This window comes from Poecilia formosa, unplaced genomic scaffold (genome assembly GCF_000485575.1).
Source record: "Poecilia formosa unplaced genomic scaffold, Poecilia_formosa-5.1.2 Scaffold323, whole genome shotgun sequence".
Classification (NCBI taxonomy): domain Eukaryota; kingdom Metazoa; phylum Chordata; class Actinopteri; order Cyprinodontiformes; family Poeciliidae; genus Poecilia; species Poecilia formosa.
This window is the reverse complement of record NW_006800262.1, coordinates 374,349-400,637: the sequence shown is the minus strand read 5'-3', so window position 1 is coordinate 400,637 and position 26,289 is coordinate 374,349. Positions and strand designations below refer to the sequence as shown.

Genomic DNA, 26,289 nt, shown 5'->3' with positions numbered 1-26,289 from the left:
AGCCACCTGCCTCACACCCCACCCAGCTGAAAGAAACATGTCACAGGCTATGACACAAATCTTTGTTGACAGAAATGTTGAAATTTATATTTATTCTACACATTTTTATAGCATTGGAAAATGTTAAGAATGATTGTCTCATGTTTGTCCTCCTACAGAAACTATATTAAAACAAAAAAGTATATTTCCCAACCCCATCTTTTTCAATTTTCAAACATTTTTGAAAAAGCTCCAGAGAGCCACTAGGGCAGCGCTAAAGAGCCACATGCACATGTTGCCGACCCCTGAACTAGCTCCTCACTTCAGCGGCTCTAATGGAGCCTGTGTCATTCAGCAGCCCAGCTGTTGCTCCTCCTACACTTTGGACTGAACCATTGTTCTAACAATAGTGGAGGGGGGGGGGGGACCTAAAAATTTATTCTTATTTTTTTCTTAGATGAATGGCAGATTTATTTCATTCTTTGTTTCTATTGCCTTTTTTATATTGATATTGTTTAAATACAAGGGTTTCTTTCATGATTTCTTGGGGGGAGGGGGGGGGGCCCATTTCTAGACTTTTCCAAGATTGGGGGGGGAGGGTCCGGACCCCACTGGCCCCCCCGGGATTTACGCCTATGTTTACAGTAATGGTATAACCCAGATGTCCACTGTCAAAACTCCAGAGTATGCTACACAAAAAATATAAGCCCTACCTAAACTAGGTTGACCCACTAAGATGAACTCAACAGAAACTAAACATGAGTATACCAGGACAAAATCATAGCAAAAATTTATGACACAACACAAACAAAGCGAATTTAGACACTCACAAGAATGGACATGTCTGGAGCAAACTTGCAGGTATCTTGGGATGTCGGAGAACGTAACATCAGGACGTCTAATGTGCCCATGCCATTCATTTTCTTTTTGTTAGCTCTGATACCTTAGACCCCTCGCGTTGTTTCCAGTCAGGGAATCAGTGAAACGATTGTCTGTTTTCCATACAAAGCTGAAGTTGGTTTCCGATTCCAACTCCCGATTTGAGAAATGGCTAAAGGGTGATTCCACCCAATTTTTCACTACCTTCCGCAACTTTAATCGGCTAAAAACTACAACACCTATACCTATTCAAACCTGGACTGGATTATTCTGCTCACATAGCAGAATATTTAGAACCATGTTTGTGAAACTTTTTTTCTGATTTGTGAAGCTTCAGTAAAGGCTGATTTTACCACTTTTTTGCATCTGGATCATACTAGAATTGCTCCAGCTCCAAACCTACAACTCATAGATTCTTGAAACCTGGACTGTATCATTCTGCTGTAATAGCAGAATATTTATAACCATGTTTGGGATTTGTGAAACCTTTTTCTGATTTGTGAAACTGCAATAAAGGGCAATTTTTACCCTTTTTTACATTTAGATCATATTAGAACTGCTCTATATCCAAAACTACAACACCTAGACACTTTAAACCTGCAATGGATTATTCTAAACTAATAGCAGAATATATATAACCATATTACTAAAATCACGATACCCTCACTGTGTATCCCTCTGAAAAATGAACCCATTTAAATAAAGAAATCCCTCCATGGTGATACCACGATAGAGAGCGTTCATTTTATAGCGTTAACACCGGAGCTGTAAGTGGTCCGGTATGAAACGGGTGTGATAGAACAACGGAACCACAGCATTTTTAAATTTCAATAATCAGAATACCGAAATTGTTTCCATTGTTTTAAAAGGTTTATGTCAGTCTGCCTTTTCCCCATCGATTAATGGGTTAAAAAAAAACAAAACAAAAAAACAGGAGAAGCGGGACATAAAACGGAGCGACGAACTAGATGTGAATTATGGCATAAAAACAGAGAATCCGACGCTGAACAGTGAAAAATCAACACATGATGTGAAACATGACGATTAGGCGGCGCAGCAGGTGATGAGTGAAGATTACTGATGGTGAGCGTCAATAAATGATAAAATAAATCTAGCAACAGGAAAGAAACTAAAGTGGACATAGCAATAAACCAAGAAGGATAATACTAATCAAAGGAAACTAAATAGAAATGAATGAAGAACAAAATGCAAGAATAAACTAAGAAACTAAAGTAAATACAGAGGAATAAACTGGTATGGCAAGACCTTTCAAGCAATAATTAATACAGAGGAGTGTATGGCAAGAATAAACAGACACTATTTCCAGATAAAAGGTAAAATAATATTATTGAAGTGCCATGGGTTAGTTGAGACCACATCTAATACTGAGAATAAATATATCTTACAGACCATAACAGTAAAGAACTTATCACTTATTTATGTTTTTAATTAGATTTGATATATTTATTTCTTCAATATTATTTTTCATCTCAGTGTTATTGTCATGAGGCTGATGACCCCATGACACTTTCAGTTTGACTCATTAGGATTTGATTAAGAACCAGATTTGTTCTTTGTAATTTCTGTCCAGTAAAACTATTAATCTATAATCAATAGACAGGTCTATATAAAGATATAATCCATGTTTCTGTCTCATATTTGTGTGGCATTAAAAGGACCTGGAACTTTTGTTTTTCCACTGAAAGCTCTGGTTTGCACAATAAATGCCATGTGGGTGAAGTTTTATAGATGACACTCTGATATCCCATTCTCCTGAAGGCAGCACAGAGCTGCACCACCAGAAACTGACAAACACTGAAGAGAAAAAGAGCTATGATTAATGTAGTTACAGTTCACGTTTTAATGCTGCAGAGCTCAGTCGTTTTGCAAATAGATCAAAGTTTAAACTGGCATGTTGTTCATCTTATCTGGTCATTTTGTGGAATATTTAACAACATCAGAAAATGGGAAAGAACAAGAATATTTTTCCACTCTGATTGGCTGCTGTTAGGCCTACAGATTTTAACTTGAATGCTCATTGCATTTTTTGTAGATACCTGTGAAAATAATTTCTATTCTCATGGCTTTTTGTTCTCTGAGAAATTATTTTGATGATAAATACAGAAACAAGCATAAAAAATCAAAACATCTACAATAGTGATAGTAACATTAAAAATAAAATAATAGTACAAAGTAGCCTACAAATTCTTTGGTGGGGGAGGGGGCAGAGAGGGACCTGGATATTGGATAGGGGGACGCTGGCCCGAAAAAGGTTGAGAAACACTGGTCTATATTCATCCTCACTAACATTGTTCAGCCTGGGATTTGCATCTTCCCTCTCACGTCTGTATCTTTACAAGAGGTTTTGGTTCTAAGGACGGTGGAGTATCAGGTTGAGGATGTTTTAAAGAGTCGCTGGTTGAAAGCAGCTCACCAAGGCTGCGTAGTGTCTGTCTCTAGTGTCGGTCTGTAGCTTTCTTGGGGGTCCTATTTACATCCCGCCACGACAATTTAGCTGACCTTAATATTTCCTGTGTTTTATTTTGGTCATTATTGTTACACTTAGTGTTGATATGTGTGTGATTGGTGTGTTGACGGACATTTAGAGAAATACGGAGCAAATCACGTCCCGTATCGGTTCAATACGGGACGCAACATTTAACAGCCAAATACGGGACAATTCCGTATTTTACGGAACGGGTGGCAACCCTAGTCATATCTCATCCAACGTAAATAATCTGAATCCCATCTTTCCCCCATGGCTTGAGGTGTGCCCCAGGGCACTGTCCTGGGACCCCTTCTTTTTATCAACTACCTTCTCCCCCTTGGCAATATCTTCTATAAATGTAACACCTATTTCCATTGCTTTGCTGATGACACCCAGCTGTTCTTATCCACTGCACAGACCTGAAAAAGGCTCCACCAACATTCACCATCCAACCTGACGGAACTAGAGAGGATCTGCAAGGAAGAATGGCAGTGGATCCCCAAATCCAGGTGTTGAAAACTTGTTGCATCATTCCCGAGAAGACTTGTGGCTGTACTAGCTCACAAGGGCGTATCTACTCAATACTGAGCAAAGCGACTGAATACTTAACCATGTGATATTTCCAGTTTTCTTTTTTAAATAGAGAAAATCTCTGCATTTTTGTTTTTTTCTGTACATTCATGACAAATATGAACTTATTTGATTTTAGAAAATGCCTGCAATAAAAAGAAGAGTGAAAATACTTTCTGTACCCACTATAGTAAGTGCAGACCTTGACTCTGTGCATACGGATAATGTCTCCAGTCTGAAAGATTCTGGGGTGGTCTTCCAGCTTCTCACAGAAGATGGTGCAGCCGATTTTATGCTCAGACTGATCGGTGATCTTCAGGCTGGAGCAGTAATCTGTGGAGACAGAAGTCTGATAAGCTGCAGCTCAGCTCTGTCACACTGCTATGAAAAGCTAAAAGCAGCAGGTGGCTGTTGTGTTAGTTTTTGTCTCACTGAAATGGTTCACACCAACAAACACAGTAATACCGAGCAACGACAATCTGAAGAAATAACTTTGAAATGATGATTTTATGTAAGGAAACAAAGCTCTCCGCACCAAGCTGGCCCTATATAAAAATATATCACTCCTTATTAAAAATGATAAAATAACTGTGATTAATAAGATTGTTTTTTTTATTTTACAAGCCACATAATGTCCTGATTTTTGCCAGGCTTGGCAGATGCCCAACTGACATCAGCCCCCCATCTCAAGAAATTCAAGAGCACCACCACAGGAACAACCAGGATCCAAACATGGAAGAGAAGAGAGCGTCAGTGAATCCAGGAGGTCACAGAAAAGCCCAGAATTAGGCTTAAGGTCAGATTCAACAACAGGATGGGCAAAATGGCTTCCAGGGGACAGTTCCAGTGACAGAACCTGAACTGACCCAAAAAACACACAAAAGCCTATCTCACACTGACCATAAACCAACTTGGTGATCTCAAAAACCTTTTGGGAAATGTTCTGTGGACCAACAGGACAAAAGTGGACATTTGTAAGGTGGGTGTCATGTTCTACCTAGTGGGAAGCCAACAGTAAAACACAGTGGTAGTAGTGTCATGGTATTGGGCTGCTTTGGATCTTCAGCACCTGGATACCTTGTGGAAGTCCAGACAACAGTTTGCTACATTGCTAAAGCAACCCACAGGTCCACCTCTGGTTGATTCCAAGGAAAATGTGGCCTAGTCAAGGTCCTGACTCAAGATGTAAAAAGCATCATCTATAATTATTATAACGTACATCAGTGAGTGTGGGTATGTATGTATGTTAGTTATTATATTTAGATGACCAGAAGAAATATATTAAACTTTTTCATAGCAATCTAATTTCTTGAGATGTGGCTGTATGTATAATTTTGACCTTGCATTGAGTAATTTCAAGAACCCAATTCTTGTTTTTAAAATTGATTTAGTTTCTATCTTATGCCATCATCTAACCTCCAAAGAGCAAAGGTTCTTATATATCAATAAAAGCTAAGATATAATCACAAACCATTCAACTTGTTGCTAAGTCTGGGGAACCGCTCAACTTTTATCCAAGGAAAGATGCTAACAGGAGCAGCAGAAAGAATAGCCAGCAGCTAAAGTTGGAATATGCTCCTCCATTTATTTAAAAGACCTGTTTTCTAAACTGGATTATTACATAGAAAAAAGCAAATACACATGACTAAGATGATGAGACTGAGCAGGATGTACTGATCATTTGCACATCAACATGTAGCAGCAGGCTCTTATAGAAACTTTTCTCTCCTAATGATGATTATATTAGTTCTGTTGAAGTAGTTCTTCATTTCCAATGTTACACGTCTCTTCCTGACCGTGGACTAGAAGAGTTAACGCCTTCTAGTCCAAGGTGTTAACGCTTTGTCTAGAAGTCATTCTGAGCTCTACTGGGACACTGACCTGTGCCACGGCTCTTAAATGGTTGCTTGAAAAACACCACCACTCCATAGACATTCACCACCGCCATGTTCTTCAGCTCATCCAGCCGCACGTATGTATACCTAGGAGCTCTAGGGGTCCTGAGGTCCTGAGAGGAAATGCAAAGTACCACACAGCTGGTCCATAATCTGGGAGTGTGTGCTCATTCTTAGTAACAGACATATACATACAGTACAGACCAAAAGTTTGGACACCTTTTCATTCAGAGTTTTCTTCATTTTCATAACTATGAAAATTATAGATTCACACTGAAGGCATCAAAACTATGAATGAATCACAACATGTGGAATTATATACTTAACAAAAATGTGTGAAACAACTGAAAATACGCCTTATATTCTAGGTTCTTCAAAGTAGCAACCTTTTGCTTTGATTACTGCTTCGCATACTCTTGGCATTCTCTTGATGAGCTTCAAGAGGTTGTCACCTGAAATGGTCTTCCAACAGTCTTGAAGGAGTTCCCAGAGATGCTTAGCACTCGTTGAGCCTTTTGCCTTCACTCTGCGGTCCAGCTCACCCCAAACCATCTCGATTGGGTTCAGGTCCGGTGACTGTGGAGGCCAGGTCATCTGGCGCAGCACCCCATCACTCTCCTTCTTTGTCAAATAGCCCTTACACAGCCTGGAGGTGTGTTTGGGGTCATTGTCCTGTTGAAAAATAAATGATGGTCCAACTAAACGCAAATCGGATGAAATAGCATGCCACTGCAAGATGCTGTGGTAGCCATGTTGGTTCAGTATGCCTTCAATTTTGAATAAATCCCCAACAGTGTCACCAGCAAAGCACCCCCACACCATCACACCTCCTCCTCCATGCTTCACGTTGGGAACCAGGCATGTAGAACTCTGTGTGGCATTGACCTGGTCTCTGATCTGAGCTGCTGTTAACCTGCGATTTCTGAGGCTTGTGACTCGGATAGACTTATCCTCCCCAGCAGAGGTGACTCCTGGTCTTCCTTTCCTGGGGCGGTCCTCATGTGAGCCAGTTTCTTTGTAGCGCTTGATGGTTTTTGCGACTGCACTTGGGGACACTTTCAAAGTTTTTCCAACTTTTCGGACTGACTGACCTTCATTTCTTAAAGTAATGATGGCCACTCGTTTTTCTTTACTCAGCTGTTTTTGTCTTGCCATAATACAAATTCTAACACTCTATTCAGTAGGACTAACAGCTGTGTGTCCACCTGACTTCTGCACAACACAACTGATGGTCCCAACCCCATTTACAAGGTAAGAAATCCCATGTATTAACCTGACAGGGCACACCTGTGAAGTGAAAACCATTTCAGGTGACTACCTCTTGAAACTCATCAAGAGAATGCAGAGTGTGTGCAAAGCAGTAATCACAGCAAAAGGTTGCTACTTTGAATAAACTAGAATATAAGGCGTATTTTCAGTTGTTTTACACTTTTTTGTTTAGTACATATTTCCACATGTGTTAATTTATAGTTTTGATGCCTTCAGTGTGAATCTACAATGTCAATATTCATGAAAATAAAAGAAACTCATTGAACGAGGTGTGTCCAAACTTTTGGTCTGTACTGTATATGTACACATATACATATTTCAGTTATATGCGTTGAGGTTCGTAGCTGGTGAGGCACTGACTTAATCAAATTCACAAATATAAATACCTTGCATGTTATTGTTTACATATGGAAATTACGTGTATGTGCAGAACGTTGGAGGGCAATAAGACTATACTTTTACATGTCATCCATAGCCACGCTGCCATCATAGCACAATTACGTTAAATCAATAAAACGTAGAAATGTAGGCATTATTAATTTCGTGCTATGCTCCACAGCAAAGTGAAAAACCGCATGTCACTGACGATACATACACACACACACACACACACACACACACACACACACACACACAAAGACAGAGGGAGCGAGAGAGACAAAGACAGAGAGAGAGAGACACTGTTTAGCTGTTACAGCCACTCCTGACTCACCACATCAGGAGTCAAGGAGCTCCCCCTGCTGGCCAAAGGGGATCTGGGCTCAGGAGGTCTCTGCTTGGAAACCTGGAGATAACGTCAGAAGAAGAGTTTGTGCCAATAAAACCAGGAACAAACACACACACCAGAGCTCATGAGCCTGGGATGCGTTAGATCCAGAGTGGAGGACATTTGGACAGGTGAGGATAGTCAACGTCCTTACATAGATGCATGCATCATCTCCTGACAGCAGCAAGTTACAGGGGTGGAGCTTGTCCTTATTCGCTGTTGGAGATTTCCCCACAGTGAAGCCAGAGACCCAGAGTATGTCCTGAAACATAACAAAAGACAACAACAGGAGACTATTGCCAGATTCCCAGAGGGGACGGACTCAAGACGTGGATCTGTGAAGCCTGGGACATATGAAGCCTTGGAGGTACGAAGGCACAGATGATCAGACGCTTTGACAACTGAAGGTTGTCATGTTTGACCTGTAAGCTGACCTCAAGCTGAACAGAGAAACTCAGCCTGGAAGATATTTGATCTGAGACACCAGTCGGTTCAGCCTTAAATGAAGCCTTGGACTTATGAAGGCATGGACGATGAGACGCTTTGACATCTGAATGTCATCTCATGTTTGACCTGTAAGTCGACTTCTAGCTTAACGGAGAAGCTCAACCAGGAAGATATTTGATCAGAGACATTGGTGGTTCAGCAGCAGCTTGGATGACAATAATGTCCCTCGCTGAGATTGACAACGCTTCATGTTCCACTGCTGAAGAGGAAGCAAACACTGCAGTGTTGGCTCACCTGACCCACAGGGTGGGAGCAGAGAGGACAGGGTCAGACTCACTGGGTCAAAGGAGCATGGGGCAGGTTCTCATCCATTTTGAAACGTACAGCATATGTTTCGTTTTTTGTCACATTACAACCAAAGAGCTCCAGCCATTTTAATGATAATTTATGTGCATTTTACTTGTGTCTCAGACCAAAATAACAAAATGCATAACTGTGAAGGGTTAGAAAAAAACAGAGCAACAATTTTTCGAAAAGGAAGATCTAAGTGATTTGGCATCAATGTTCATCGATGAGCTGCTCTAAGCTGTAGTTGGGATATGTTGTTTGCTGCTGAGCAGAATCATTTTGTGGCTAAAACAAACATTATTTTACACCAACTTCTAAGTTATGTGAAACTTTTGTTAAGTTCATTTGAAGGCTCAGAATCAGTCCAGTACCAATCCACATTCCAGGAAAGAAAGACTCACCAGGTATAAATTAAATCTTTAGCTATTGGACTAATGCTTAAGAGAAATTGATTTAATCAAAGAATGTCATGAATATGTGTGTAGGACTGCACCGATTGCAGTTATCTGGCCGATCCCTGGTTACCGATATTTAAAAAGCCTGAGCTGCTGATTTTGATTTTGGCTGATATGAATTTTTGTTGTCTGAAATGTTGATAAATATAGCAAGAAAGTCACTGAGTTGCAACAGTGGAGTGAATATTGTTAACTGCAAACATTAACAATATTCCTGGTGGGCCGGTCTGTCAGTCAAACCTCTCACTGTAGAGCAGAAGAGGACAGAGACTGATTTATAAACCTTTGCTGATGAAGATAACATTAGGAGATAAGATCAGATTCACGTGTAAGTATCAGCCAATCACAATCCCCCAAAATTAAGGAAATCGGCGCCCAGAAATCAACTGGTCGATAAATCAGTTGGCCAATAAATGTAACCTATATTATGCATGCATATAATGTAAACAGCACTGCCAGAGATGCAATAGGTTTATAGCAGGTGTGTGAATGATCTAATGATCGGACTGCTGACTGCAGCCAGTCCACATTGGGTGCGTTCACACTGCAGCCTGAAGTGACTCAATTCCGATTTTTTTGACGTAATGTGACCTGTATCCGATCTTTTCATGGCAGTGTCAACAGCACAGGTCGGATTCTTTTTGGAATGTGACTCATATCCGACACGTGTCCGATTCAAATGTGACCTAACGTCCAGGTCGCCTTCATCCGAACTGAACGTCACTGATGCTCAACAAATCTCACTATTCTGTGTCCTGATACGCGCAAGTGGGAAGAAAAACAACAACCATGACGGATTATTTGGATTAAGTTGTTAATATGCTGCTCCGGCCGGACAACAACTTTAAATATGTAAGCTAAGCTCCACCGTTAGCCTCCATGTTTACTTCCGCAAACACTGAGCACTTCTTCTTTCTATGGCGGTTGGCAGAACACTGAGAACGTTGACACTATGGCGCCCTCTACTGCGCATGCGGGACACTTTCGGGTCGTTTGCCCGTTTACACTACAGAACGCATACAGGTCGCATTTACTGGCAGTGTGAACGGCTCGGCAAAAAAATCGGAATTGCCAAAAAATCGGAATTGAGTCACTTCAGGCTGCAGTGTGAACGCACCCATTGTTAGCAGGGTTAGGGTAAGAGAACAAGTGTCACCATGGAGACCATGTAACTCAACCGGAAATTCAGGTGCGCCCTGGTGGTTCTGTTTAAAGCAGACCCAAGCCCCTTTTACACTGCACAGCCAGACCCAGCCGGTCTGGTTTCAAAGCAGGGTTGATCGTTTTTAGCATTAGCACTTCCAGCCTGCTCCCACCACGCTCCCTGGAAACCAGAGAGCTGTGGTTCCAATCGGACCGACAGATTGGGCTGGTTTGGAGTTAGCAGAGACCTTTGGAGGGCCGGGGGCTCAAAGTTAAAAAGGGGCACAATGAACAAGATCTTAAAACACCATACAACAACATAGTAACAACCCATATTAATCAAAAATCTAATATTTAATAGGATCATACTATATCACTGCCGTCAAGCGGGAACAGTGCAAAGCAGATGTAGTTCATGTTATTCCTGATAGGTATAATGTTGCTGTTTCTGTTGCTAACAGTCCTGGAGGGCTCTGTTGATCTGAGACTGTAGTTGTTAAACAGACCATAGGAGAGAAGGTCGCTGGTTATGAAGTATGTTATGAAATAAGTAAATTAGCTGCTATTTTTTTATTTTTACTAAATAAGCCCCACTACTTCTGTTTAACCTCTTTAACAACTTGGCTGCAGATTGCTTTAAACAGTCGTCCCAACCACGGGGCCGTGGACCAATTGGTACCGGGCCGCACAAGAAATAAATATTTTCGTTTTACGTATCGAGTCTGGAGGATCTTTTATTTTGAAAACCCTTTAACCAGATTTTCTCGGTTATATCTTGCGCGCCAACATTGAGCCCACAATGAGTAAGAAATATATGTCTTTGGAAAGTTTCTTTGGAAAAGGGGAAAAAGACCAGAGACAGGAGAATGGATTTATGTCAAACCGGTAGGTGACTCTCACATACCAAGTCCACTCCGCATAACATGCACCGGCTCGCCAATGAGGCAATCAAGCTTAAAACTGCCTCGCCATTACAGACCAAGCACCCTCTATAGGACCGTTTCTTTGCAGAGAAACAAGCTCAGAGCTCCCATTAATTTGTTATCGTGACTTAAAATTTTCACGAAAGTAAAATGTTCGTTTCTGTGGCGCATCTGTATCTTATTTTGAAGGGATGTGTAAACGTTACCATAGCGACCAGAGTCAGAGAGCGTTTGGGCAGAGGTCGAGACGAGACAAGAGGAGTAGAACTTGTGAATCTTAAGTCTGGTTCACACGGTTTTAGGACTGTCGGCCGATTTTCAAAACTTCTGTGACCACACGAGGCAATACAAGTACAACAGGTTCGGTCGGTTTGTGTATCCAGCTACGTAACAGTAGCAAATCTTGCCGTGTGAGCAGGCTTTAGTACAAAATAATGTTGTGTCACAACTACAATCTACCTGCAATGCATATAGCTAGTGTAAGCGTCAAGCCCTGACTGAATGAATAGCCTTGTGTCACGTTAATGATGGATAGCTGAAAAGTTACCAGGTTTATCAACTGTGGTAGGAATTTTGCTCCAACTCTGCTCCTTATCATTTCTGTGGATATTCTTTGTACGAAATGCTGAATAAACATTCCACTATCATCTCCAAGGCCGTGCAGAGACCATTAAAGGGACAGGTGCTCAAGCACCTCTAGCCCCCCCATCTGCACGTGCCTGATCATCTCCGATGTCCACCAGTTACGATGTCAGCTGTTTGGGATTCCCCACCGTGAGATATGTCACCGGGCTTTCTGATTGGCTACCTGTCACATTTAATAGACCCACACGCTGCGAGAATATGCCCGATTTTAGATCGGAGCGGTGTTCTGTCAGACTAGCATACGCTGTCAGATTGTCATACGCTCAAGTCTGAGCATACCACACACGGCAGGATGGTCGGTTACGATTATTGCGAGCGATGTTCTAAGATTGTCGTAAGGGAAATTCGGGGCAAAAAAAAAAAAAAGAACCCGGGTCGCAGAAAAATTGCCATATCTTGACCGATCCGCGGTGATAAAAAGGTTGGGGACCACTGGCTTTAAAGATCAAAAAGCTCAGAGTTAACTCTACATCATTTTTTTATGTTAGCACCTCAGAGATCTAGAATTGCAATGTTCAGAGATATCAAGGTAAAGAAAACTCAGTAGCTGCTGGTCCTCCAGACATTCATTGGCCCCTATAAATGGTTGAACTGTAACACAGACCATAGATCTAAAACTTTAGCATTTATTTATTAAGAATGACAATGCTATTGAATGCAATGCATTCAGCAGAGGATTTAATTAGGAAGTTTACTTTGTAAGCATGCAAAGAATCACCTGGATAGTTTGATTATTGTGTTCCCATGGCTACAATATGGTGTAATATTTGTGTTTAAGGAAGGCTTTTTCTCACTATTGCGAGGACAATTACAAAACATAAATAGAAACAGTTTTCCAACTTCAACATCAGACCTATGTTTTTAATTCACAAGCGTTATGTTGGAGAAAAAAAATCTTGCCCATAATTTGATAGTTAGCTTGTTAGCTAGTAATTTGATAGCTCAGATCCACCTCCCTCCTCCTCACCATGGGCCCGGTGACTTAACAAGATGGAGGCAGAGAGACTGAGGATCCTCAGTCATTATTAAACCGAGGGCAGCCAGACAAATTAATTTTGATAAATATTATGGTTGAGGGCCATAAGCAGGCCTCCTGACACACAAATAATAATAATAATAAAACCTTCAAAAAGGGCATTAGCATTAGGGGCATCAAAGATAAAAAGGGCAGGGGCTCAAGCCGTGCCTGTGTCTCCCAGTTCTCTGGGTGAGAGGAGCACTAGACTTTCTTGATGACTCTGTCTGAATTCAGGGGCTGCATCCTTCGAAGTACCTGGTCTATGAAGGATGGGCCCTTTGCAGGCCACAAATATTGAAGATCAGAAGAGAGAAACTGTGAATTCGGACAGGTCTAGCCTTCAGCTAGCTGTCAAACCTCCATCTCAGTGTAACTTATGTTGGCTAGCAACCGTGATAGCTTGAAGCACAGAGCGGCAAAGGAAAAAATGGAGCAGAAGTTTGTTTTTTAGCCATGTTTTACTCCTGATTTCTGTATTATTCTTCAACTTTTGTAGTAAAGGCTGTTATATAGTAGAAAAAGAAATGTTAGTTTGATTCTAAAATGTTCAATGAGTATAGCACATTTCTACAATGAATGAATAAGCAAATTATTCATTTTCAAATATAATACTCTCCAGATCTCAGATAAAACAGTTAAATAAAGCTATTATGGTTTGAAGGCTTAACTTGAATCAGTCAAATCGATTTGCTCAGGAATAAATTAGATACTTCAAGTATCATACTTTAGTAAACCAAACATTCTACAGCTAGATATCAGCCGATAGAATAATATCAGTGTTTAACTTCCAGTCATTTGGGAAAGCTAGCAGGAGTTTTTAAAACAATGTGCTGGGAGTCAGGCGCTCTCTCCTGGTATAGCGAACCTGGAGCTCCCGACCAGCTGACAGCTGGCAAGGGAAACTGGCTGTTAATGAAGCAGGAGCACACATCTCTGAAAATGTGACAGCAGTATTGCAATTAGGTGATGTATTGATGAACCGAGCAGATATTTGAGACTTACACAGCTACATTTTCACCTAAAAACATTCTAAAAAAAAAAAAAATCATGTTGTGTTGCTTAAGGTGTAATAGGAAAATAATTTGTTGCTCTTCACCACCATTGATGCTTTGCCTGAACACCCGATGGACCCGCAATGAATTGAATATGCAGCTAAAAAGACTGATTTAGTCCCCCACATTAAAGCAAGTGAAATCTTCTCTTCAGCAGAAATGTGAAAGCTTATCGAAGTTGATGAGACAATGGGTGTAGCAAAAAATCAAGACAATCTTTTGGAACCATCTTCCAGCTTTGGTTAATGCCTTTCCTTAAATAAAACTTGTTGGAGTTAGTTATATATTGATGTGATTGTTAAAGCCAGGAAAAAGCAGCTTATGCAAGAACTGAGATGCTGGATAATAATAGCAAAACTCTACTGTGGAGATGTCGTGTGATGCAATGGTTAGAGAAGAGCACCACTTACAGAGGCCATTCACCACTTCCCTTTCCTCTTGGAAGGGTGGACCACCAACCCCTGATATTAGCTTCTAGGCCTGTTTACGGTTTTATTCCAGCAAACCGTAAACAGGCCTAAACTGAACTTTTTTTCTGAAGTCTCTTGAGACAATATTTGTAGTGAGAACCGAAATCCAAAGCAGTGGCTGGTTGCCTTCACCAGATCCATTTGTTGGAGTTTGGACCCACAGTCCGGGCTCCTGGCCTGCTGAGTGGCAACCAGGAGCTTCAGACCCTCAGGATGGCCGTCACTGCAGCTTTAAGATGTTCTCTTGACCTGCTCAGTGATTTGAATATGGGTCAGTCAATTGTTCCTGGTGGTCTTTTGAGACAGTTCATAACCTTTCCTACACAGGCATGAAGCCATCTCAAGAGCATCTAACAGCAAAGCTCGCCTGACCAAGAGTTAGAGTTTAGATCTACACCTGAGCCCAACTTGAACCAAAATCACATGCTTGCTAATTGGATGGAGTTGGACTTCCATGACACATTTTTAATAAGCCTCTAATACAGAGAGAACTAAAGGAGAATGCTCAGCATAAAGATGTGTTAATTACAGTCTAAATAGAGGAGGAGGCGGTTCAGAAGTTAAGCAGCACACTGCATGTGCACATGGCCTCGTGCTGCTCTGCTCCTCTTAATCACACAAGTGAATGGAAATGAATGCAAGACACTAAACAAAAGCTAAAAACAGAAGTTCCACTACTATGTTAGCAGAGGTACAGCAATTTAAGCTAATATAATTATATTTACCTTGGACTCAGGTCTATAAATACAGACATTTAGTCGAGTTAGATCAGGCCTGGACATGTGCTTGGGCCAAGCTGGATTTCTTTAGGGCCTGATCTAAACTTTACCAGGAGCCACCCAAGATGAAGGTTTGGGTTAGAAAGCATCGAAGGTACTTTACCCAGTGCCAGAAAGACATTTTGATCATGTCAATGTGGACATTGTGGGGTCCCAGACCCCATCCCAGGGGTTCCCTCACCTTTTAGCCATGGTTGATAGAACTGCACATTGGCCTGAGGCAGCCTGCTGCCATCTGCTGAGGTTGCATGGACATTTGTCTGCACATGGGTACACAGATCCGGCACTTTGTGTGACCTCTCCTCAGACGGCATGTCAAAGTTCCCTTGGGAACTCTGAAACACAATACCAGATCTCCTGGCCAACAGACTGCATAAAGGACCTTTTCATCTCTCCATTAAAATATATCTTTGAACCAAGGCCACAAAATGTCTTAAAACATAAAGTGAAGTTCTTTTTGGTTGAGCATGTCCTTTAGTAAAGCTTTAAGGATCCAGTTCTCCAGTTCCTGGCTAACACTCTGAACTGGACCTGTTGATATCGGAGATGACAGTGCCACAGTGTCTTGTTTTAATAGACCCGGTTGGCATGAGGCTAGATGATTACACAAACATACCCCTGGGTTGACTCTGTGGCTGAAGCTCTCAGCTAATGCTCCAAAAATGATCATGTTTATGGACATTCTCTGACAGTCGACATTCTGCATGGCATCTTCCTCTGAAAAAAAATAAAAATAAAAATCAAATCAATAAATATGTTTCAAGGTAAGTCAGGTTTATTTGTATAGCACATTAGAACACTATTAAAATATGTAGCATGTCACAGGGACACAGACCTAGGCCTGCGACTGTACTGAGTGTGATATGATGGTAACAAGATGGTGAGCAGCTTGCAACCCATGTTGACTAACTGCATCTAGTACCTGTAATATCTCAAATAAAATAATTATTTACAACAGGCTTTCTGCGGGCTGAAAGAAAAAATTGTCTAAACATGCTAAATTTATTGTTTTCTTCTGCTTATTTGAGGGGAAAAAAAAGTTGTTCCCCAGCCAGCTGAGAAATCCTCCAAAATGTATTTAAGCATTATTTAATTTCACAAGAGCTCAAGTTCACAGATGACTATGATAAAGTCAGAAGCTCACCAGCTTGTTGGAAAATGAAACAAAGATATGCACTTCTAGAAATATACATTTCTAACTAAATAAAGCAAGTCATATCTACGTAGTGATTATTTTTCTTTGGGTCTCTCCAACATCACCGTTTCAGAGCTCCTAATTGGTGTTGATTGGACATGAAGGCAGCTGGCCAGTGACTCCAGAACAACTTGAGATCCAGGTTAAGATGAACTCGCTCCGCCCATTCTCTCTCTTTTTGTTACTCGCTCTCCTTTCTCCCACTTCTTATGGAGGACCAAAACTGACATAAGAAATAAAAGATTAAATAAATAAGAGTAAATATATATTTTGATAAGAAATAAAAGCATGAATATATATAGTTTTTCCTTTTTCCTTATACATGAGTTTTTGTCAAGTAATGTATATATTTTCTTATTTCCCCTAAACATGTTTTTGTCAAGAAAAATAGGTATTTGGCTATGTCTTGTTTTGCTTCTCGCTGTATTTCTGCTTCATCGTTTTGTTAATGAGGAGAGCTGCCTTCTATGTCTGCTATTGGTCAATAGAGCTTTGGAACCAACATCACTGCGTCAGACGTTGTGGGGCGTTTAGGTGCAGTCGCTTGGTGCCATCTTTACAGGCCACAGTCACAGACCTAAACAAACTTTATCCTGGTGGTTTTATTGCGTTACCGACTGTACTGAAGTGAACCTCCGAGCTCTTGAGGAGGGAGCTGGAGAACGACTGGCCGAAATTAACGTTCATAAATCAAATCAACCTTGAGCTAAACGCTGCTTACTTGGCGGATATTGGAAAATCCAATATCCAACTCGAAACCAACTTCACTGCAGTCGGTAACACAACAAAACCACCATAAAGTTTGTTTTGGTCTGAAGCCTGCAAAGATGGCACCGAGCGACTGCGCCTAAACGCCCCATGACGTCTGACGCAGTGACGTTGGTTCCAAAGCTCTATTGGCCAATAGAAGACATAGAAGGCAGCTCTCCTCATTAACATAACGATGCTGCAGAAAAACAACAAATGGAAAAACAGCAAGCAGAAACACAGAGAGCAGAAAAGGGAGAAGCAAAAAAAGACAAAGCAAAATATCTTTTTTTTGACAAAAACACGTTTAGGGGAAATAAAGAAAATGTATACATTACTTGACAAAAACTCATGTGCTAGGAAAAGGAAAAACTGAATATATATTTATGCTTTTATTTCTTATCAAAATATATATTAATTCTTTTATTTATACATTTATTATTTTATTTTTATTATGTCGGTTTTGGTCCTCCATAACTTCTTGCCCTCTCTTCTCCAGCCAACCATGATTTTGTTAAATAAATCTAATTTTAAGTCGTCCTATGCATTGCTCCACTTTGTTATGGTTCAAGAGCCAGACCACAACATGGTGCAGAAGATTTATGTTTTTACCAAAGCAACTCTAGTCTAATTTTCTTTTACTATGCTTCTAAATTACAAATAGCCCTAAAATTTTATTAATGCAGACAACACTTGTAGTAAAGAACAACAAAGGTATTTGACATTTATATTTTGAAATGTTGTAATTTATGAAGATACATAATCTTTTTTTCATTTGAACAAATACAGATGATTCTACTTTTTTGTGAATTTCACTTAAAAACTGTATTATCGATAAAATGACTTGTTCTTAGAAAAATGTAAATATCAAAAATTGATCTTTTTGAAGTGAACGGATCCTGAAGATTTGGTTCCCACCGTTGGCTGACAGTCAGCCTTTGTTAACACCAGGTTGCTCAGCAGGTCTGGGGAGAAACATTCAGAGTTGATTTTTCTGAAATCTTGTTTTCAGTGTCAACACTGAAATGGCCATATCTTCTTCATTTCTTTTTGATTTACAGGTGTTTGACATCTTTGGAAAGCACTTTCAGAATCTGTAAATAACTGAAAACGCCTCTAAGGGGACTTGTTCATCTTGGGTAGTCACAAATCTTAGAATTCCAAAGATTATAATATTTCTCCTAAAATGATGTCACTGGTAACTACTTTTAGTCTGGGGATTCTTTGTGAATACATGACCCACTTTCTCTGCAAACTGTCTGATGTCTGCATCTAGTCTATTTACTTTACAGCTTAATCTTCCAGTGGTATGAACACTTTCTATACCCAAAGCTATAGAAATGAGCTGTTATAATAGTGTGTATGTATCTAGTTCAGTGGTTCTTAACCTTTTTTGATGTACCGAACCCACCAGTTTTATATGCGCATTCACTGAACCCTTCTGTAGTGATAAAATATTATTTTTTTCCTCCAAATTCAAGACATAGGGGTGACATAGGGAGTCTCTGTCATCAAGAGAAACTGGAACCACTTTAAGGTCTTGTTTAGATCATTTAATTAGCTCTACATTCTTAAGAGAAAGAAAAATTCATAATAAATAATAAAGAGATTTAGTAATGTAATTATATTAATTGTGTTACCACCCCCACGCCACTAGAGGCAGTACCAACCCCAAAAAGATGCGACTAAGGAGCAGATTTTGCTTAAGTAATTAAAGACACAAGTTCAAATCCGTGCTGAGAGTGGAGCTCCTCCAATCAGGGCTCCTCCGCAGCTCTGACTGGCTCAGCAATGTAACGTGATCCTCTGCAGCAACTGATGGCAAAGCGGGGCGTCATCACGACTTTACACAGTGTGTCTTTACCTCCGCGGCAGAGGCTCTGCCGAACCCCTGAGACCGACTCATCGAACCCCTGGGGTTCGATCGAACCCAGGTTAAGAACCACTGATCTAGGTTCATATGAGGAAGTTGCTTCTGGTTATTTACATCTGTGTGGGTTGTTTCTTTGTGTGTGTGAATGTCTGCAGTAGTTGGGCGGTTGTGAGAGCTGTGTGACACCTTCCTTGGAACAGACAAACATGTTCAAGTCCTCTGTGATTTGTGTCAGGCTTTAGTTTCAGCATCATGCCTGTGTTTGTTTCTTGGCCCGATATATTTCCAGGCAAAGGGATTTGTCATTCCTGTAGGGACAAATTTTAAGCCAGCTAACCAACAGTGCGCACCAGGAGGCTGGGGATTAATATCAGGAACATAGTTATTTTCAAGTTTTACTGGCACTCTAGTTGACAGATCAGAGGCTGGTTTAGGCCTGATGTGTGGTGGAAAGGCTGGAAACAAGCTGACAACCTCCCCTGACCAATGACTTCTCTTCTATGTGGGCCACAGCTTCCATCAACTACTTTCTCCTATAAGGAGACCAACTGCGGTGAATGAGAGCAATGCTAATGAAATGGTTACCATGAATGATGGTTTTCAGGATCAAGTCATCAGTTGCTACCCTCACAAGCGGCCCTTTATGAATCACTTCACCCTTGGAAAGAAAACACACTATAATAAATATTCAAACATGATTGGTTCTGACTAGAGCTTATCAGAAACTCCAGTTAGAGTATTAACATCAGAGAAACATGCAGGGATGTCAGGTAGCTTGTGGAAATGAAATGAGAGAGACAGCAATCATTCTCTTGCTTTAGTGTTATCAACTCTGCATTTTAATCAAGAGAGAAGAAAACATGGACAGATAGAACAACATACCACAGCGCTGTCGGTTCAAACCCTAATCCACTTTAGTGCCCATTCTCCTTCAAATCCCAAAACTAGCAGTGACTTTGTGCTATTTGTATGTGGAAGCTTTGGGTTGAATTTTCCAACTCACCGCCTGAAACTCACTTCCCCTCAATGCGATTACTTCACTGGGATAGCTTAAAGCTGGGATAACTTTTATTTTAAAAAAAAATGTTTTTCACATCTATGAGACAGATAACCTGTGAAAAAAATCAATCTCCTCCAACTCCTCCTAGTGATACTATTTATGTCTGAAGAAAGGCACCGCTGCTGGTCAAAAACAATCAACAAGAGCCATGAGGACGGTCTTTGTGCCGTCACTCAACCTCATGTACACGCTGCTAAATGCTAACAACTTAACGTTTCAGGAAAATCCTTTATCAGTCATCATCATTGGCCATGCTAACTAACCTGAGAATTCCTGGTGGCAGAGTATAGCATGTTAACTAGCCCTTTAGATAGTTAGCAGAGAGCAAGGGGAGAGTGTGAGCAGCGTGTACAAGCCTGTGATTGACAGAGCTAAGACCTTCCTCTGTGCCCTGACTGGTTATTTCTGACCAAGTTATTCATTTCTGTAGTTAGCACTAGAAGAAAGCAGAAGAACTGGATTATGAGTCTCATAATATACTCTCAGGACATTAAGACAGTTTTAAAAGATATGTAAAAAAAAAAAAAAAAAACTTTTTTTTTTTATAAAAGTTACATAACCCAGCTTTATAGCAGTGACCAGGAAAGTAAATCTTAATCAACTTCTAAGGTTTTCACTGATAGTGGAGGCAGCAAAATAAGACAAATGGTGACTCAAACAAACCTTGACTGTTTTGTTGTTGTAGTTAGTGTTTGGGCAGAGGAGAGCCATGGGAATCCTGGTCAGGTGTGACGGTACCTGGGAGCATGGGCCCGACCCGTCTGACAGAACATACACCGTCATGATGTTATGGTGACCTGGGATGAAAACCACAAAAATGATTTCTTTCTCATCCAGGGCAAACATTATATTAGTATTAACCACACAATAATACACATTTCTCAATGTGTGTGTATTTCTTTTATGTAGAAATACACACACACATGTCAGGTAGCTTGTGGAAATGAAATGTGTGTGTGTATTTCTACATAAAAGAAATACACACACACATTTATACATATATTGCAGATACGTTAAATGTTATTGTTTACATCCAGAAATTTTATGCATGCGCACATTGCTGGAGGGCAAGAAGAGGCTTCTTTTATTTGCTATCCGCAGCTGCTCTGTTAAGGTAGAACAATTTCCATAAAATTAAACCTGGAGATCAGTAGAGGTCAACTGATCCATCGGCCATCCCATCCATCCATTTTTGTCCGCTTATCTGGGGTTAGGTCACGGGGGGTAGCAGCTTAAGAAGGTAGGTCCAGACTTCCCTCTCCCCAGCCACTTGTTCCAGCACCTCCAAGGGAATCCCAAGGCGTTCCCAGGCCAGTCAGAAACATAGTCCCTCCAGCGTGTCCTGGGTCTTCCCCGAGGCCTCCTCCCAGTGGGACGTGCCCGGAACACCTCACCAGGGAGGATGCCTCACCAGGAGGCATCCTGACCAGATGCCCGAGCCACCTCAACTGGCTTCACTGACGTGAAGGAGCAGCGGCTCTACTCTGAGTCCCTCCCGGATGACCGAGCTTCTCTCTCTAAGGGAGAGCCCAGCCACCCTGCGGAGGAAACCCATTTCAGCCGCTTGTATCCGGGACCTTGTTCTGTCAGGCATGACCCAATGCTCATGACCATAGATGAGGGTAGGAATGTAGATCGACCAGTAAATCGAGAGCTTCTCTTCTTGACTCAGCTCTCTCTTCACCATGACAGACCGGTACAGGGCCCGTTTCACTGCAGACGCTGCACCATTCCGCCTGTCTATCTCCCGCTCCCTTTTTCCCTCATTCGTGAACAAGATCCCCAGATACTTAAACTCCTCCACTTGGGCAGCCCCGATAAGCTGCCTCGACAATGGAGGTACGGAACATGTTCCATTCAGACTCAATGTCCCCCACCTCCCCCGGAACATGTTCAAAGTTCTGCCGGAGATGGGAGTTAAAGCTCTGTCTCACAGGGGACGCCGCTAGACGTTCCCAGCAGACCCTCACAACACGTTTGGGCCTCCCAGGTCTGACTGGCATCCTCCTCCACCACTGAAGCCAACTCTCCACCAGGTAGTGGTCAGTGGACAGCTCCGCAACTCTCTTCACCCGGGTGTCCAAGACATACGGCCGCAGATCCGATGAAACGATGACAAAGTCGATCATCGAACTGCAGCCTAGGGTGTCCTGGTGCCAAGTGCACACATGGACACCCTTGTGCCTGAACATGGTGTTCGCTATGGACAACCCATGACCGGCACAGAAGCCCAACAACAGAACACCACTCAAGTTCAGATCGGGGGGAGGGGGGGCCGTTCCTCCCAACCATGCCTCCTCCAGGTCTCACTGGGTGCGTTCACACTGCAGCCTGAAGTGACTCAATTCCGATTTTTTGCCGAGCCGTTCACACTGCCAGTAAATGCGACCTGTATGCGTTCTGTAGTGTAAACGGGCAAACGACCCGAAAGTGTCCCGCATGCGCAGTAGAGGGCGCCATAGTGTCAACGTTCTCAGTGTTCTGCCAACCGCCATAGAAAGAAGAAGTGCTCAGTGTTTGCGGAAGTAAACATGGAGGCTAACGGTGGAGCTTAGCTTACATATTTGAAGTTGTTGTCCGGCCGGAGCAGCATATTAACAACTTAATCCTTATATAGTCCGTCATGGTTGTTGTTTTTCTTCCCACTTGCGCGTATCCGGACACAGAATAGTGAGATTTGTTGAGAAACAGTGACATTCAGTTCGGATGAAGGCCACCTGGACGTTAGGTCGCATTTGAATCGGCTACGTATCGGATATGGGTCAGATTTGAAAAAGAATCCGACCTGTGCTGTTCACACTGCCATGAAAAGATCGGATACAGGTCACATTACGTCAAAAAAAATCGGAATTGAGTCACTTCAGGCTGCAGTGTGAACGCACCCACTGTCATTGCCGACGTGACGTCACTTTTTCTGTTACAAGCTGACTCTGGCCCCCCACCAGAGAAGGGAAATGTTATGTGCCCCTCACAGGAAAAAGTTTGGGGACCCCTGACCTAGACACTTCAAACTTGCACTCAATTATTCTGCTCTAATAATAGAATATTTATAACCATGTTTGGGATTTGTGAAACTTTTATCTGATTTGTGAAACTTCAATAAAGGGCAAATTTTACCCTTTTTTTCTGTCTCAGTCACACAAGATCTGCTCTAATTCCAAAACCACAACACCTAGACTCTTCAAACTTGAAATGGATTATTCTGCTCTAATACCAGAATATTTAAAACCATGTTTGTGATTTGTGAAACTTCAGTAAAGGGCGATTTTACCACTTTTTTGCATCTGGGTTGCACTAGAATTGCTCCAGCTCCATATCTACAACACCTGAACTCTTCAAACTTGGACTAGATTATTCTGCTCTAATAGCAGAATATACATAACAATGTTTGTGATTTGTGAAACTTCAAAAAAGGTCAATTTTTGTCCTTTTTTTCGGTTTCGATCATACAAGATCTGCTCTAATTCCAAAACCACATCACCTAGACTCTTCAAACCTGGACTGGATTATTCTCAACTAACAACAGAATATTTAGAACCATGTTTGGGATTTGTGAAACTTCAATAAAGGTTGATTTCAGCCCTTTTTTTGGATCTTGGTCACATCAGAGCTGCTTCAGCTTCAAAACTACAACACCTAGACTCTTTAAACCTGGACTATATTATTCTTCTCTAATAGCAGAATATTTTAATCCATGTTTGGGATTTGTGAAACCTTTATGTAATTTGTGAAACTTCACTAAAGATCAGATTACTATTCACACTTGTTCCATGCAGTTTTTTTCAAATTCAAATTCAATTCTAATTCAAAACCACTTTATTAATCCCAATGGGAAATTAAATGTTGGTGTAACTCATTATTTTTTCAAAGAGTTATTGTAGATGGTGATGGCTGTTGGAAGGAAAGATCTTCTGCAGCGGTCTGTTAAGTGAAGTAAAGTTTCACAAATCAGAAAAAGGTTTCACAAATCCCAAACATGGTTTTAAATGTTCTGCTATTAAGTGAAAATAATATTGTCCAGGTTTGAAGTGTCTACCCAGATAGCACAGAATGATTGAAACAACGTTGAATCAATGTCAGGCAAATACATTGGATCAATGTTGAAAGTAGTCGGTGACTTGTATGTTGAATCAATGTTAGGGTTTCAACCATAACTGACATTATGTCAATGTTGATTCAACCATCATCTGCATGTCAATTTACATGCATATTTGTGTTGATATTGTATTGAATTGGTTAGGAATCAACGTTGATTCACCCTTCATCTGAATGTGGTTCTGCATGCATATTTGTGTTGATTCTACATTGACTTCAACCACAAATCAACCATTAATCAGACCTCAGCATTTCAGTCATCAGATTTTAACCACAAAACAACATTGATTCAGTGACACAGTTTCAACGGTTTGATTGAATGGTTGTTTGATGGTTGAAGTTTACCATCATTTGTAAACTTCAACCAAAAATCAACAATTCTAACTATAATTCAACATTGATCTAACATTTTGTGCTATCTGGGTAGGTGTTGTAGTTTTGGAGCTAGAGCAGTTTTAATGCAACCCAGATGCAAAAAAGTGGTGAAATCAACCTTTATTGAAGTTTCACAAATCAGATAAAAGTTTCACAAATCACAAACGTGGAAAATTAGGTAGAATCGCCCTTTAGCCATTTCCCAAATCGGAAGCTAGAATTGGAAACCAACTTCAGCTGGGATTTTACTGCAGCAGTGAAATCCCAGTTTATCGTGAAAACCGAGACTACAGATCCAACAAATTCCCATTAAAGCCGCATTTTGAATCAGAAAAGAAATCTACTTCAACTGTTAATGTAGGCCGTAAGCAAGAATAGTTTGTCAAAATTAATAATCTAAATGAAGTAGCACTTATTATCCATTGCTGGTTTATCGGTAACTCTTTCAAAGCAAAACATGATGATTTTTAAACCGAGTTTGGTCTCACACACGCTCGTTGACGAACGCGTAAGCTTATCCAGCATTAAACCATTCAGAACATGTTTCCATGTAAATTTTATCTTTACATGAAAACCCCAGAAACTACAATGACAATAAGAAAAGGACAACTTACAGCAACAGGAAATAACTGCTTTCCCTCCCCTGGTTTCGAACAGACAGGAAATTCCCCTGACGCGCATGCGCACAAGGAAACTTTCTTCTTCTTTTGATTTTTATTGGCGGCTGGCATCCAACTTAAGGTGCATTTACCGCCACCTACCAGACTGGAGTGTGGTCATCAGAGATCTCAGAGGGAATTTAACACGCCTCAATGATGTGTAGGATGTGCAAATTCACATCTAACACATTCATTAAATACATGTAAGAATGCATGAGCATGTACTGGTATACACACACATACTTACACATATTCTAAATACGATTCATTAACCCATTGTTATTTAAAAACCTAAATAAAAGATATCTAACATAATTTGATTTATTACCTAGTAGATTGATCATAGACAGTCCTATATTCTTTCTGCTTAGTAATGACTTTAAAAGCTGACGTTCCTCTGAGTATTTATCACATTCAAACAATACATGCTCCACTGTAATTACAAGCCCCAGTCTCATGCTTTTCTATTTTAAAGAGAGAACTGTTAAGTCCAGAATGCCCAATTCTAAGTCGAGTCATAACTACTTCCTCTTTCCGCCTTCCACTCAGATAATTACTACCTCCCACACTCTTTTGAATTGCATATAACTGTCTTCCATTATCATGATTATCCCATTGATCCTGCCGAATCTTAATAATTTCTTTTTGAATAATAGATTTCCCCTCACTTTTACTTAAAGGAATATTCAAATGAACAATTTCTGATTTCAAGGCCTGCTTAGCTAAAATATCTACTTCCTCATTTCCTTCTATACCTACATGAGCAGGAATCCAGACAAATTGAACCAAGCATTTATTGTTATGTAAATGAACTAATAATTGGTATATTCTTAATATCAAATCTAATCTACAAGATTTGCCAGATTTAATACTTAATAATGCTGCTTGACTATCTGATGCTATAGTAAATTTACTTTCTTACCATACCATACCATACCAACTTTATTTATAAAGCACTTTAAAACAACCACAGTTGATACAAAGTGCTGTACAATTTAAGAACACAACATAATAAAAGTAATTTAAAAACAGTTTAAAAACAAAAACATACAATTTAAAACTAAATCCCACTGGTGTTGAAAGCCAAGTAAAATAGATGGGTTTTAAGACGAGCTTTATAAATGGACAGAGAAGGGGCCTCTCTGACCTGCAAAGGTAA

The 26,289-nt window shown here is 40.7% G+C and overlaps 1 protein-coding gene across 2 annotated transcripts in view; it reads right to left on the bottom strand.

The window, feature by feature from the left end:
• pot1 (protection of telomeres 1 homolog) overlaps positions 1-25,292 on the bottom strand; it is a 44,884-nt gene extending 19,592 nt beyond the window's left edge. The window contains exons 1-8 of one of the 2 annotated variants that reach the window (XM_007573277.2): positions 25,086-25,292; positions 20,665-20,798; positions 19,527-19,599; positions 15,743-15,843; positions 8,001-8,108; positions 7,793-7,864; positions 5,798-5,924; positions 4,119-4,249 (exon numbers count right to left, since the gene is read on the bottom strand). In XM_007573277.2, coding sequence (XP_007573339.1) covers positions 4,119-4,249; positions 5,798-5,924; positions 7,793-7,864; positions 8,001-8,108; positions 15,743-15,843; positions 19,527-19,599; positions 20,665-20,798; positions 25,086-25,152 — 813 coding nt within the window. In that variant the 5' untranslated portion in view covers positions 25,153-25,292. Of the gene's footprint in view, positions 1-4,118; positions 4,250-5,797; positions 5,925-7,792; positions 7,865-8,000; positions 8,109-15,742; positions 15,844-19,526; positions 19,600-20,664; positions 20,799-25,085 lie in introns of those variants that run through there. The other variant, XM_016661317.1, reaches the window with a different exon arrangement.
• Between the last annotated feature and the right edge of the window lie 997 nt (positions 25,293-26,289).